The 15,036-nt window shown below is 39.2% G+C and overlaps 1 protein-coding gene across 6 annotated transcripts in view; it reads left to right on the top strand.

Moving 5' to 3' along the window:
- Positions 1 to 15,036, top strand: part of LOC308523141 (KRAB domain-containing protein 5-like) — a 180,745-nt gene that overhangs the window by 14,244 nt on the left and 151,465 nt on the right. For 4 of the 6 annotated variants that reach the window (XM_081096836.1, XM_081096833.1, XM_081096837.1 and 1 more), the window contains exons 3-5: positions 1,023 to 1,149; positions 2,554 to 2,643; positions 5,487 to 5,560. In XM_081096836.1, coding sequence (XP_080952962.1) covers positions 1,023 to 1,149; positions 2,554 to 2,643; positions 5,487 to 5,560 — 291 coding nt within the window. Of the gene's footprint in view, positions 1 to 1,022; positions 1,150 to 2,553; positions 2,644 to 5,486; positions 5,561 to 12,783; positions 12,826 to 15,036 lie in introns of all 6 variants that reach the window. The other 2 variants (XM_081096834.1, XM_081096838.1) reach the window with 2 other exon arrangements.

Below are 15,036 nucleotides of genomic sequence, written 5' to 3'. Positions count from 1 at the left end.
AACATTCATGAGGGTTGAGTCTATGTATTGGTCTGTATTCTTTTTGACAGATTCCAGATAAAGTTTGGAATAACACCCAGGCTCTACCATTTTCTGGATGTTTTACAAAATATTCTCATAAAAAAGGATGAATAGCCCTGTCTCAGTTGGTTGAGCGTTGACCCATGCACTGAGGGTCACTGATTCAATTCCCAGTTATGGCACATGCCGTGTTGAGGGCTCAATCCTTGGTAGGAGGCGTGCAGGAATTAGCTTATTGATGTTTCTCTCTCACCAACGTTTCTGTCTGTCTTTCTCCTACCCCTTTCTCTCTTTCTAAAGTCAACAAATACATTTAAAAAAAGGGAACAATAATGTTATTCTTTGATTACTTTTGAGATTTATCAGTTAATATATAAAAAACTGTTAAAACAGTTGTGGTTGCTAGGCTTACTAATCTGTGAGACCTGTAAATTCCTTAAAACTGTTCAGTCAAAGTCTTGTATATGAATTTTTTTCCTGTGTTTCCTTCTGTGCTGTCTAAGGGTTTGGCACATGTACCAGCACATTGGCATCTATAGTTATAAGTGAGCTGGTTAAACATGTGGAAGCTCAGACCGCATCCAGAACTCATTAAAATTTTTAAAAGTGCTACACTGCTCACTCAGAATGACTTCTCCAGCTAAGAAATATAAACACTTGATCCTGTGTGATTCAAACAAAGCACTAAAAATGGATATGCCTGTGTTGGTGTCTTTATTTTTAAAGTTCCTCTTCCAGAAAAGTAAAGCTTCTACAGTGGTTTTGTGGATCATATGCCATCCTTTCTCAAAATACATTAGAGAATATTAGTGTCAAAGTGATGCCATTGGATAACTCAGGATACTTTCCTAGATCAAAACCAGCTCTATTAAAGAAACACACACACACACACACACACACACACCACACCAATTCCATTAACTCTGTTTTCATTTTGGGTGACCTTATGACCTCTGCCCATGTTCAATAGAGTAATGCTTTTTTCCCCCTTTTAATTTCAGTGGCAGTTGACCTTCAGTGATGTGGCCATAGAATTCTCTCAGGAGGAGTGGGCGTGCCTGGACCCAGCTCAGCGGAAACTGTACGTGGATGTGATGTTGCAGAACTACAGGAACCTGGTGTTCCTGGGTGAGGATCACTTTCAAGATTTTGTACTCCACCCATAGGGTTTTGTTTTCTTCATTAGTACAGTGTCTGCTTAGAGCCTCTGCTTTTTATGATAGAATTTCAGACACCCCCATGTTCTTAAGGAATGAAATTGGGGTGCAGAACAGAAAGGCTTTACTGTTTTACTGGTGGAGAACAGAAAGGCTTCCTGATGTATTTGGAAGTGGAACTCAGGATCAAAACATTTTTTTATTTTTTATTTTTTCTTAATTAAATCCTTATTGTTCAGACTATTACAGTTGTTCCTCTTTTTTCCCCCCATAGCTCCCCTCCACCTGGTTCCAACCCCACCCTCTGCCCTTATCCCCCCCCACTGTCCTCATCCATAGGTGTACGATTTTTGTCCAGTCTCTTCCCGCACTCCCCACACCCCTTCCGTACCCCCCCCCCCGAGAACAGTCAGTCCACTCCCTTTCTATGCCCCTGATTCTATTATAATCACCCAGTTTATTCTGTTCATCAGATTATTTATTCACTTGATTTTTAGATTCACTTGTTGATAGATGTGTATTTGTTGTTCATAATTTGTATCTTTACCTTTTTCTTCTTCTTCCTTTTCTTAAAGGATACCTTTCAGCAGTTCATATAATACTGGTTTGGTGGTGATGAACTCCTTTAGCTTTTTCTTATCTGTGAAGCTCTTTATCTGACCTTCAATTCTGAATGATAGCTTTGCTGGATAAAGTAATCTTGGTTGTAGGTTCTTGGTATTGATCACTTTGAATATTTCTTGCCACTCCCTTCTGGCCTGCATAGTTTCTGTTGAGAAATCTGCTGACAGTCGTATGGGTACTCCCTTGTAGGTAACTGACTTTTTTTCTCTTGCTGCTTTTAAGATTTTGTTTGTCTTTTGCCCTTGGCATTTTAATTATGATGTGTCTTGGTGTGGTCCTCTTTGGATTCCTTTTGTTTGGGGTTCTCTGTGCTTCCTGGACTTGTAAGTCTATTTCTTTCACCGGGTAGGGGAAGTTTTCTGTCATTATTTCTTCAAATAGGTTTTCAATATCTTGCTCTCTCTCTTCTTCTGGCACCCCTATAATTCGGATGTTGGTACGCTTGAAGTTGTCCAAGAGGCGCCTTACACTATCTTCATATTCTTGGATTCTTTTTTCTTTTTGTTTTTCCGGTCGGGTCATTTTTGCTTCTTTGTATTTCAAATCTTTGACTTGATTCTTGCAACAGGATCAAAAAATTTAAATGTTGTCTCGAGTATAGTAAAGGTGCTTTCAGAAAATACTATTTTGGGAAATAATTTTCTAGAATATTCTGATATTCTACAATGTCCTATTTTCTCACGTGAGCACAGTACTAGATTGTAAATGGGAGAATCTCCATTGAACTCATGTTCCCTTTTCTAATAAACAGGTGCGTCTAAGCCAGACCTGGTCACCTTTTTGGAGCACATGAAGGGGCCCTGGGAGTTGAAGAGGAAAAAGACAATATCCAGCCAGCCAGGTAGGTGGGAATCAAGGAAGCGGATAACCCAAGTGAGAGGCCAAGGTTATGGAGGAAGTCGGATATAATATGGTTTGGAAAGATCTGCTGCAATAGACATGATTTTGGAGAGGGTCAGTTTTATTTCTGTTTCTGTCTCCAAGGGACAGAGCCTCTTCAACACTTACTCTTGCCGAGACCGGTTTGGCTCAGTGGATAGAGCGTCGGCTTGCGGACTGAAGGGTCCCAGGTTCGATTCCGGTCAAGGGCATGTACCTTGGTTGCGGGCACATCCCCAGTGGGGGGTGTGCAGGAGGCAGCTGGTCGATGTTTTTCTCTCATCGATGTTTCTAACTCTCTATCTCTCTCCTTTCCTCTCTGTAAAAACTCAATAAAATATAAAAACAAAACAAAACAAAAAAACCAAAAAAACCCACTTACTCTTTGGCATCATGTAAAGGTTCTCCTAGTGCTCCTGTGATCTTCCTTCGCATTTACAGTGAGAGCCAAAGACCTGCCCTAACAGTGTGAGGGTGGCATGACCTGGCTGCTCTTGCATTTCTTGGTGAACCTGGGGAAGTCTGTGCATGTTGCTGAGGAATTTTACGTTAAACTATGTTTAAAGTTCTGTTTTCTGCCCCATGTAAGTACTTTGGGAGGGAAGTGGTTGAGATACTGGAATTTGGTTCCCACGTCCCAGGAATACTGTGGGTCAGTCCAAGTTGTCTTATTCTTCCTTTTGCTTGATGAAGCCTGTTTCTGATGTTTCTATTGTATATTTTAATTCAGGTACTAACTATATTCTTCAGCTCCCAATATCTGTTTGGTTCTTTTTTTATACTTTTCATCTGTTTGTATTTTTATTTTTGTCATGCATAGTTTTGATGGTAATATATATATATATATATTTTTTGCTATATTTTCCAGTTGAGCCTCTTTAAGATGTGTTTGTTTTCACAGCTTTGTTAGGTAATTAACAGATGTTCATTAACATAGGGCCAATTTATGGAGATTTATGTTGTTCCTCTGGTTGGATTGTTTTTCTGTTTCTTCCTAAACCTTGTGATCTTTTGTTACTATTCCAGGTCATTAGAAACAGCTGCCATCCCATTCTTTATGAACCTGCTTTGTACAGGAGAAAACAAATAACAATCAGCTGTGATAGATTGTTCATTGCCTGTCAAACCTATTCTAGAAAGTGTAATCAGTGTGTGTGTGCGTGTGTGTGTGTATAACTCCTTTTTTACTGTTTCAATTGTAGTTGCCAATATATTATATTTATTTCAGGTGTACACCCCAGTAATTAGACATTCCATAGTTTCCATGCTGGGGCTACTTAGCAAGAGTTATGTGGTACACTGGGGCCAGATCCTGCTTGTTTGAGAAATTGTTGTAAAGACTGAAGCATAAGGCAATTCGGGCTGTTTGTATGGAAAAGCCACTGGAAACAGCTTTGGTGGTCCCAGACGTTGATGGGTGGATCTCAGGAAATCTTCAGGGTGGGTTGAAAAGTGTGAGCCAGGTTGATGGAGACGTAGCTATGGCTCTTGTTTGCCAGCTCTGTGGGTGAAGGGCTCAGAAAAGGAGCAAAGGCTTGTACCAAGACTTATGCCTGGGAGAAAGCACCTTCTGTAGCTCTTGTCTTTATACCAGAGACTTGAGTTCCAACCTGTATGTCCCTGGTGCCATTCGAGCTGCTACCACAGTGCTGGAGCTCACAGGGTATGAATATGAGTAAGTCAGAGCATGAATCTTTAAGAGGAACTGCCTAGGACTCCATCAGCTCTCTGTTTCACTCAGACACAATCCTTGCTAGTTTTTACAGCCAGAGTAATGGGGACATCTCTTCTTGGCATTGGAACCCCGGGCTGGCAGGCCTTCTGTGGGGCTGGGACCTTTCCCTCCTCAGATGTGACTTCTGCGCTGACATATTGCTGGTGATTTTTATTTTATAAAAATATATTTTTATTTATTTCAGAGAGGAAGGGAGAAGGAGAGAGATAGAAACATATAGCTGGTGATTTTAATCCAGCACATGGGCCCAGTCCATTCTGTGGCGTTGCACCTCCTACCAGTCTGGATGAGCCTTCTTCTTTATGTCCTTACGTGTAGAACTTCATTCAGCTAGGTTTCAGGCAGTTTTGAATGATGGTTTTCCTGTAGTTTAGTTGTATTTTTTGTGTGGTTGTGGGAAGTTGCCAATGCTATAATTACCTATACCACCATCTTGACCAGAGCCTGTGTGGATTTTGTGTAACTTCCCAGTTTAAAACATATTTTGCTTTTATTTAGAGCTCATGATATCTTCCCATTCCTGATGTCTTTCTTCGGCATTGCAGTATTTCTGGTGCTTGAACAATTACTAACTTTTTTACTTAGTTAGTCCACCACAATGTATGCTCATTATATTTCATTTCTATAGAAATCTGTTTTATTCAAAAATGAAAAAAATCCCTCAGGCATTTACAAAAAATCCAGACAAATGGAAACCCAGTACACTCATTTATTTCTCTTCTGGGAGAAACTGAGAATTGGGAGTTATTTCACAGATATTTTGTAGTGTGTCAGAAAGGGTGAGCAGTTATTGTGGGTAAGTGTAGGTAACTTTCCCCCCTCTTTGTTATAATATTTTTATTTTATGCTTTCTGGTGGATATTGTGGTCTTTGAAGTGGCTTCTGAAGTACTTTAGGAGATAATTGGGTTAGTAATTGTTGGTAAGTTAGCATCTCCATGGAGGAAGAAAGTTTTTGTGCTTCCTGTTCTTCAATCTCACTGAAGTCTTCTTGCAGGTATTAATTCTGTACATTAAAATTTAAAGAATATTTACCTGAGTGTATTTTATAATTAATTTGTTATATTTCAGCTATGTCTTCTCAAGTTATTCAGGATTTGTTGCCAAAGTCAGGTGTAGAAGTGTCATTCCAGAAAATGCTACAGGTAAGATATCACTGATGTGGCATTGATAATTTACACTGAATGAAAGTTTTGTAATATGCAGGGGAATATGAAGAGAAAAAAGCTTGTTAGTCATGATGGATGTGGCCAAAGTGGGACAGTTACCCTTAATAAAATCCTTGTTGCCTAAAGAGATTAAGGATTTAAACATTTTGAAAATTTCTACTTGATATCAGTTTCATTGGCAGAACAATGTGTTTCTGAACATAAAGACTAAAGAAATGTTTTTAAAAGTACATATCCTCTGCTCTGGCTGCTGTGTCTCAGTTGGTTGCAGTGTCACCCTATATTGTGAAATGTTGTGGGTTCTATTCTGGTCGGGACACATGTAGGTTTAGGGTTCAGTTGCTGGTCTAGGTGCAGGCAGGAGGCAATCGATCAGTGTTTCTCTTTCACAACGATTTTTCTTTCTCTCTAAAAATCAATAAACATGCCCTCATATGAGAATTAAAATAAATAGATGAATACATATTCTCTGAAGTAAAATTTGTAATTACAGAGAAGTCACATAGTCCATTATGCAAATAATTTTTGAATGATTTAATGTAGCATTTGATTAAACAGTCAAATATTTCTAAAAATGAGATATTTTAAAAATGGAGATACAAGTTATAAATGAATTTGTAAATCCCTTAAGCAATTTTGTATTATTCTTTCATGGGGAAATATTTATTTTTCCAGAGTCTTTAATTTCCAAAAATGTGCGAGGATATATATATAGCTGTCATAGTATCAGAATAGGTAATTGGAAAAAACTGTACATGTGCAATGATACTAGAGCCCTAACTAAAACTTTTTCACTCTTAAATCATTATCAGAGTACATATAATGAAGAGAGACGTCACCAATGCAATGAATCTCAGAAACACATTAACCAAAGGTTAAATTCTAATAACCGTCAGAGAACTCAGCTTTCACAGAACAATGATAAATGTCCGAAAGTCTTTGACAAAAGCTCAAATATTTTTATACCTCAGAGTATTCATACTGTACAGAAGACAGAAAGACTTAGTGAATGTGCCAGGTCTTTCAACCAATCATCAAATCTTACTGAACATAAAAATACTCATATTGAGGAGGAGTCTTTCCAGTGTAATCACTATGTGAAAGTGTTTAGTCAGTCCTCTAAGTTAAATATACATAAGGAAATCCATACTGCAGAGAAGCCTTACAAATGCAAAGAATGTGATAAAGCCTTTAAGTGGCATGCACATATTGTGTTACATCAGAGAATTCATAGTGGAGAGAAGCCTTATAAATGTAGAGAATGTCACAAAGCCTTCAACTCTTATTCAAGCCTTATTCGACATCAGAGAATTCATCATGGAGAGAAACCTTATAAATGTAAAGAATGTGGGAAAGCCTTTAACAAGTGTTCAAGCCTTACAAAACATCAGAGAATTCATTCTGAAGAAAAGTCTTATAAATGCAGAGAATGTGGCAAAGCCTTTAGCCAGTGTTCAACTCTTACCCATCATCAGAGAATTCATACTGGAGAGAAGCCTTATGAATGTAGAGATTGTGGGAAAACCTTTAACCAGAGTTCAAATCTTACAAAACATCAGAGAATTCATTCTGGAGAGAAGCCTTATAAATGTAGAGAATGTGGTAAAGCCTTTACCTCAAGCTCAAATCTTACTCAACATAAGAAAATTCATTCTGGAGAGAAGCCTTATAAATGTAGAGAATGTGGCAAAGCCTTTACTCAGGGCTCACATCTTACTCAACATCAGACAGTGCATACTGGAGTGCAGCCTTATAAATGTAGAGAATGTGGGAAAGCCTTTAGGTGGTGTTCAACCCTTACCCATCATCAGAGAATTCATACAGAAATAAAGCCTTATAAATGTAGAGAATGTGGGAAAGCCTTTAAAAGTTATTCAGGCTTTACTAGACATAAAAGAATTTATATTGGAGGGAAGCCTTGTAAATGTAAAGAATGTGGCAGAGCCTTTAAGAAGTGTTCATGCCTTATGAAACATCATACAATTCACACTGGAGAAAAACCTAATCAGTGTAGAGAATGTGGCAAAGTCTATAGCCGGTATTCAACACTTACCCATCATCAGCGAATGCATACAGGAGAGAAGACTTATAAATGTAGAGAATGTGGCAAAGCTTTTATCCAGAGCTCACGTCTTACTCGACATCAGATCATTCATTCTGGAGAGAAGCCTTATAAATGTAGAGACTGTGGCAAAGCTTTTATCGAGAGGTCACATCTTACTCGACATCAGATCATTCATTCTGGAGAGAAGCCTTATAAATGTAGAGAATGTGGCAAAGCTTTTATCCAGAGTGCACATCTTACTCGACATCAGATCATTCATTCTGGGAAGAAGCCTTATAAATGCAAAGAATGTGGCAAAGCTTTTATCCAGAGCTCACATCTTACTCGACATCAGATTATTCATTCTGGAGAGAAGCCTTATAAATGTAGAGAATGTGGCAAAGCTTTTAGTCAGTGTTCAAACCTTACCGATCATCAGAAAATTCATACTGGAGAGAAGCCTTATAAATGTAGAGAATGTGGCAAAACCTTTATGCGCAACTCAAATCTTACTCAACATCAAAGGATTCATTCTGGAGAGAAGCCTTATACATGTAGAGAATGTGGTAAAGCCTTTACCCAGGGCTCACAGCTTACTAAACATCAGAAAATTCATTCTGGAGAGAAGCCCTATAAATGTAGAGAGTGTGGCAAAGGCTTTACCCAGGGGTCACTTCTTACTCAACATCAGAATATTCATTCTGGAGAGAAGCCTTATAAATGTAGAGAATGTGGCAAAGCCTTTAGTTGGTATTCAGCCCTTTCTAAACATCAGAGAATTCATATAGAACAGAAACCCTGATAAATGTAGAGAATGTGGCAAAGCCTATAAATTATGTTCAAACCTTTCTAGCCATTGGAGGAGTCATACTAGAGAGAAGGCTTACGAACATTAAGAATGTGGCAAGGCCCATATACATTGATTAGACCTTACCAAATATATGAGAATGCATTCCTGAGAGAAGCTTTACAAATGTGAAGAGTGACAAAGCCTGGCAGTGTGGCTTAGTGGTTGAGCATGGACCTACGAACCAAGGAGGTCATGGTTAAATTCCTGGTCAGGGTACATGCCCGGGTTCAGGCTCTATCCCTATTAGGGGGTATGCAGGAGGTAGCCAATCAGTGATTCTCATCATTGATGTTTCTTTCTCTCCCTTCTTCTCCTCTGTCCCTAACATCAATAGGAACATATTTTTACATTTAAAGTTATTATTGATAGAAACTTGTTAGTCGCCATTTTTGTTCTTTACCGCTGCGTTCCTTCTTTGTTTCCTGTTTTTTCTATTTACAGCAGACCCTTTAGCATTTCTTGCATTACTGGTTTGGTTGTAATAAACTCCCGTAGACCATTTTTGTCTGTGAAGCTCCTGATTTGACCCTCAATTTTGATTGATAGCCTCGCTGGGTATAGTATTCTTGGATTCAGACCCTTCCTTTGCATGACTTTGTATATTTCATTCCATTCCCTTCTTGCCTGATGTGTTTCTGTTGAGAAATCGGTCGCTAGTCTGATGGGGGATCCTTTGTAGGTAACTTTCTGTCTCTCTCTGGCTGCTTTTAAGATTCTTGCTTTGTCGTTGGTGTTTGCCAATTTAATTATTATGTGCCTTGGTGTCGGTCTTTTCGGGTTCATTTTGTTTGGGACTCTGTGAGCTTCTTGGATTTGTGTGAGTTTTTTCCTCCCTATATCAGGGAAATTTTCTGTTACTATTTTTTCAAACAGGTTTTCTATTCCTTGCTCAGTTTCCTCTCCTTCTGGCACCCCTATTATTCGGATGTTGTTTCGTTTAGCATTGTCCCAGAGTTCTCTTAGGCTCTCTTCCTGCTTTTTAATTTTTTTTTCTAGAAGCTGTTCTGTTTGGGTATTTTTTTCTACCTTGTCTTCTAGCTCGCTGATACGGTCCTCTGCTTCTTCTAGTCTACTGTTGATGCTTTCTATTGAGTTCTTTATGGCAGTGATGTCGTTTTTCATTTCTTCTTGGTTTCTCTTCATTTCCTCTTGGTTCTTCTTCATTTCCTCTTGGTTCCTACACATATTGTTGAATTGGTCTTCCATTCTTTTCATCCACCTTATGACCATTACTCTGAATTCTTTCTCTGACAGGTTGCTTGCCTCCATTGCCTCTATTTCGTTTACTTCCTTTTCTGAAGATGCCTGTTTTTCTTTCATATTTGGGTTGGTTCTTTGTTTTACCATGATTTCTCTTCTCAAGGTGTTTGGTTATGTAGATCTCTCTCTGTTGCGCTGATTCAAAGGCACAAAATACAACACAACAAGGCACAACGTACAAGGCACCAAACTAAATGCATTCACAATATTAATAACCCCAAATAAAGGTGACCCCCCCGAGCGATGAGAATTAGGGGATAAAGAAGAAAAAAGAGAAAAATATTAGAGAGAAAAATAAAAAACAAAAAGGAGTGCTGAAATGAGATTGGGAAAAGGGAGAGAAAAAAAAAACAAAACAAAACCACAAAAAGACCAAAAAAAAAAAAAACAAAAAAAAACAACAACAACAAAAACAAAAAAAACAAAAAAAATTAAGAGAATGAAATAGAGGTGGGGAAGAGGCTATTTGTATGGGGAGAGCGAGGGATTGGAAATTAGATATATAAGTAGGGTGAAATTTAGACAGTGGGTAGAAAGAAGGAATAGGTAAAATCCAAAGCAGGAATAGGGTAAGAGAAACAGGACAACAAAAGGGGAAAAGTGAGGAAGAGAGTTTTGGCTTAAGGGTAAATGTGAAATAGAGAGAAATGATGCTAAAGGAACGATGAAAATAGAGTGTAGAACACTAATCCCAAAATAAAATAAAGAAAAATAAAAAAAAATAATAAAAAATAAAATGACACTTGAAAAAATGGTAAAAGGATAGCAGTAATACTGGTTAAAAAATGTAGTAATTAAAAAGGTAAAATCAGGTGATGAAAAAATAAAAAATAAAAAAAAAATAAAATAGGTTCTTAATGAAATGATGAAAAAAGAATTAAAAAAAAATATATAAAAATATTCGGAAGTGAAGGTGCTTCAGATCTTCCACTCTTCTTTTTGGCACACCTCAGTCCTGCCAGGCATTCAGGGGAGTGTTGAACTTCCCTGCGATACACTGTCCCTCCGTGCAGTAAACCACAGACCTGATTTTAAGGCAGGTTGTATTTTTTTACCAGACTGTCTTTATTTGTGATCGCAAAAGAGACAGTTCGTGGCTCTGCCTCTGGGTGGCAGTGTGTCTGGATTTACCACCGAGGCTCTAAGTCCTCTCTATCAGTAGGGTTTTGTCCTCTATGGTATTTCCGAACTGATTCAGGAAAGACCACTGCCCAGAGCTGGTTCCTTGCCACTGTCCGCTGTTTCCCAGGCTCCCCAAAAAGAACTTTCCCCTACAGGCTCTGCGAATGACCCCAACTGGGGAATCCCATGCGCTGGGTTTAATAATCAAATGCACGGATCTAAGGGGAACTGTAACAAGAGCCTGATAGTTGTGCGAATTCGCAAGCCTCCACCTTCCAGGTCTGCGCACAGTCTCCGCGCGCAGTCTCCGCGCGCCCACTCGCCCCTGGCACCAAGCAGCCAGCAGATTGGCAAAGTCCAAGGCTGCTCCTTTACATCCAGTCCAGCTATGGGCTCATTTTTCGCGTTCCCTTCTGCCAGCAGCCCTGTGGGGCCCCTTCCCCACTCGCGGGTCACGCTGATCCCAGCGGCTGCGGACTCTGTGGGGCGCAGATTCCGCCCCGCGCGCGCGAGCTCGGTCCTCCCTCCAACCCGAACTGCAAACCGCACCTTTAGGGGATGTCCAACCTTTCCGTGAGAAGAAGCAGTGCTCTTCTGAGTTCACGCAGTCACGCTGCTTGAGATCCCTTGTTTCCAGGTTAGTAGCTGGTCTCTGGATGCCGGCAACAATCACCCAAGATGGCGCAGTCTCCGCTGCTCAGCTGGCGCACCAGGAGAGGCTTCAGCCGCAGTCTCCAACCGTCCTTTTTTTTCCCTGGGGGGTTCTCAGTCTTTCCTAGCTGCAGACAATCTCTCAGCTGAAAATCCTCTACCTATTCGGGCTGAATGTTACCCGTTTCAGCTGCTCACCCTTATCTGCTCCAGGACAAGGCACAGGACACGTCCGCTTATACCTCCGCCATTTTTCCCTAAATCAGGAACATATTTTTAGATAAAGTGTGACAACGTCTTTAACCTCGGTATAGCGTTACTCAATACTAAGGAATTCACAGTGAATAGAAGCAACATAAATATAAATACGGGAAAACCTCCAACCATTGCACAAACCTCACTAAATATTAAAGGATTTGTACCAAAGAGAAGCCTTAGAAGTGTAGAGCTTGTGATAATGCCTTTACTCAGTGTTGAAACCTTAGTCAATATCACATAATTTATTGAAAGAATAAAAATATAAACAATGTGGCAAAACTTTTAATCATTGCTCAAGCCTCAATGTACTTTAGAGGTTTCCTAGTGCAGAGAAGCCATGCAAATGTAAAAAGTTCAGCAAAGACTGTTTTTACCATTTACATCTTAACTGCCATATGAGTGTTCATACTGGAGAAAAACTTAAAATGTTAAAGAATATGCAAACCCTTTACCTGGACCTAAAGCCTTTCTGAATATCAGACAATGCATACTGGAGAGAAATTCTACCTTTGTGAAAAATGATGAAAAACCTTTTCCCCAAATCGTATTTCAGAAAATCCCACAGAATTTGTACTTGAAAGTGACTTTAATCAAAATTAAATGTAAAATATCAGAGAATTCACAGTAGAAAGTATTAAGTCAATAACAGTTTTCAAATATGACATTAAATCAGAATACTTATTTTAGTGAATCCATTAAGGAAAGCTACATGACTTTCTAGTATGAATCAAAATACCAAGGGGATGAATTTTAGGACAAATCCACAGCATCCTTTTTTATTACAATAGTTATTTGTGACTTTTTGAAAGAAAAGTATTACTGTGGTTTATATATAAATTCATTTCATCATTCTTTGAATGCTTATAATGTGTATTTTGAGCAGTGGCAATACAGTGTGTTTGCGATGCTCTTTCCCCCCCCCCAGTGCTTTGTTTAGAGTATGTGTGCACTTAATATGTTCATTTATAAAGTTACACACTCAAATACTACTCCATATTCTTTATATTGTTTTAGGACATATTCTTTTATGTAGCAAAGACTTTGAACTTCTCTACTGTAAGTATTAAGAAAATTTAGATTATATACGTATTTGCATAATAAATGAAATTTATTTCACAGGCATTTTAACACTTTTTTTTATTACTGGGGCAAAAGTTCATTGTATCTTGGTCGCACTACTGAGCTATGATGTGACTGTGCTCAGGTTCCTGAGAGATGTATGAATGTTGTGAAAATCTAGGATTTACATTTTTGTGATAATTGCAGGGGTATTTTGTATTCCTTATCTGTGCAAACCTGGGCCTGACAGTTGGGAAACAGCCATGATTATTAGAGGTGTTCACTAGTCACCAACTGGGATTATTGAAAACGCTGAACAAATGTGAAAGACAGAATAGAGGGTGAAAAAGACACAAAGATACACCAGGAAAAGGATGCTTTGGGTAGTTCTGGTGTGAGGAGGCATCTGAGGGAAACATTAGCCTGATGAGTGTGTTGGACCCACTGATTGTGCCTGTACAACATGAAAACCAAGAAGCTTCAGGCCCAGAGTATGGGCCCTAAAAATAAAATATCGGTAAAAGTCATGTTCTTAGTCACTTGCCTTCTCCTTTCTTTTTACTTCTATTTACATTTTTATTAGTTTAATAAGGGACTGTCTTTTTCTTCCTTAAACTAGTTTATATTACAAAGAAGTATAATTGGCTTCACATGTTTTATTAACTTATCCAAATGAATTTTAAAAGATAGTTGGATTTCATTTGTCTGCTTTTTGGACCTGCCTGTGCCTTTAATATCAGTCTGATATGGCTTGGTCTTGTGTCCCTGGAGGTCTTTGAAGAGGCTTGCTGTTATGTCCTGAAAGGTAAAAATAAATAAATAAATAAATTTGGGTCTGATTTTAGTATCAGGGCCAGGTTTCAATTACATTAGGGTTTGTTCCAGCTTCCCCTCATGCTAGCAAGCATGTCCCCAACTTTGAAGCAAATGTTGATTTTGCTGTCTTTAAAGAGATTCTTGGATTCAGATGCCAGCCTACAAGTGGGGAACTTTTACTGAGAAAAGTCTGAGAACATGTTCAGGCAGCCAGGCCCCTTGAAGAGCTTTCAATGTAATTACTTCACCGTGATGGAAAACACAGAGGGTGAAAGTTCCTCAATGAGCAAAGGAAGAAAGGGTCTGTATAACACACAGTCTTGTTCCAGACCCTGTGTACGCTTATAAACTGCTCTCTCTAAAGCCCCACAATTCTTTGGGGTAGCATGATTCCCATTTTACAGAGGAGGAAATTGGCTCAGAGAGTGTTAGTGAGTTGCCCAAGGTCCATAGCTGGTATATGTTTTCTGTTATCTGAACCCATGTCTCTCTGTCTACAAGACCTCAGAGGGGAACTTCTCTGCTTTGACTTCTCTACAGAACTTTGAACACATCCCTACTCAGTGTCTGATGGATTACAAGATTGTGTGGTCTTCAATGGGTCCTGTGGTCCAGAGATTCCTACACTTAAGGCATTGTAGGTCAACAACTTTTTTTTAAAAATATATATTTTATTGATTTTTTACAGAGAGGAAGGGAGAGGGATAGAGAGTTAGAAACATCGATGAGAGAGAGAGACATCGATCAGCTGCCTCCTGCCCATTCCCTACTGGGGATGTGCCTGCAACCAAGGTACATGTCCTTGACCGGAATCAAACCTGGGACCCTTGAGTCTGCAGGCTGATGCTCTATCCACTGAGCCAAACCGGTTAGGGCTCAACAACTTTTTAAAAAATAATTGTATACTTTATTTTTCCAAAGAAAAATAATTTCAAATGAATTTCCAGATACTGTAAATGTCATTTTACCCAAGAAATGATATTTTAATTCCAGAAAATACAAAGAAAAGAATTCTTTCATTCATTTAAGATATATTAATTGACTCTCTATGTTGAAAAAGCACTTAAAATCTCTAGAAATAATCCTAAAAGGGAAAACCATGTATTTAAGAAAATCCTATATAATAAAAGGGTAATATGCAAATTGACCCCAATGGTGGAACACCTAGTTGCTATGATGTGCACTGACTACCAGGGAGCAGACGCTCAATTCAGGAGCTGCCCCCTGGTGGTCAGTGCGCTTCCACAGGGGGAGTGCCACTCAGCCAGAAGCTGGCTCTTGGCTGGCCAGCACAGTGGTGGTGGCAGCGGTGGTGGCGGGAGCCTCTCCCGCCTCCATGGCAGTGCTAAGGATGTCTGAGGTGGCCTAAGCCATTAGTTGGACATCCCCCGA

Source organism: Myotis nattereri, assembly GCF_964212035.1.
Source record: "Myotis nattereri genome assembly, chromosome: 8".
In the NCBI taxonomy this organism is placed as follows: domain Eukaryota; kingdom Metazoa; phylum Chordata; class Mammalia; order Chiroptera; family Vespertilionidae; genus Myotis; species Myotis nattereri.
Note: the sequence above shows the minus strand (reverse complement) of the source record. Positions and strands in the feature narration are given on the sequence as shown.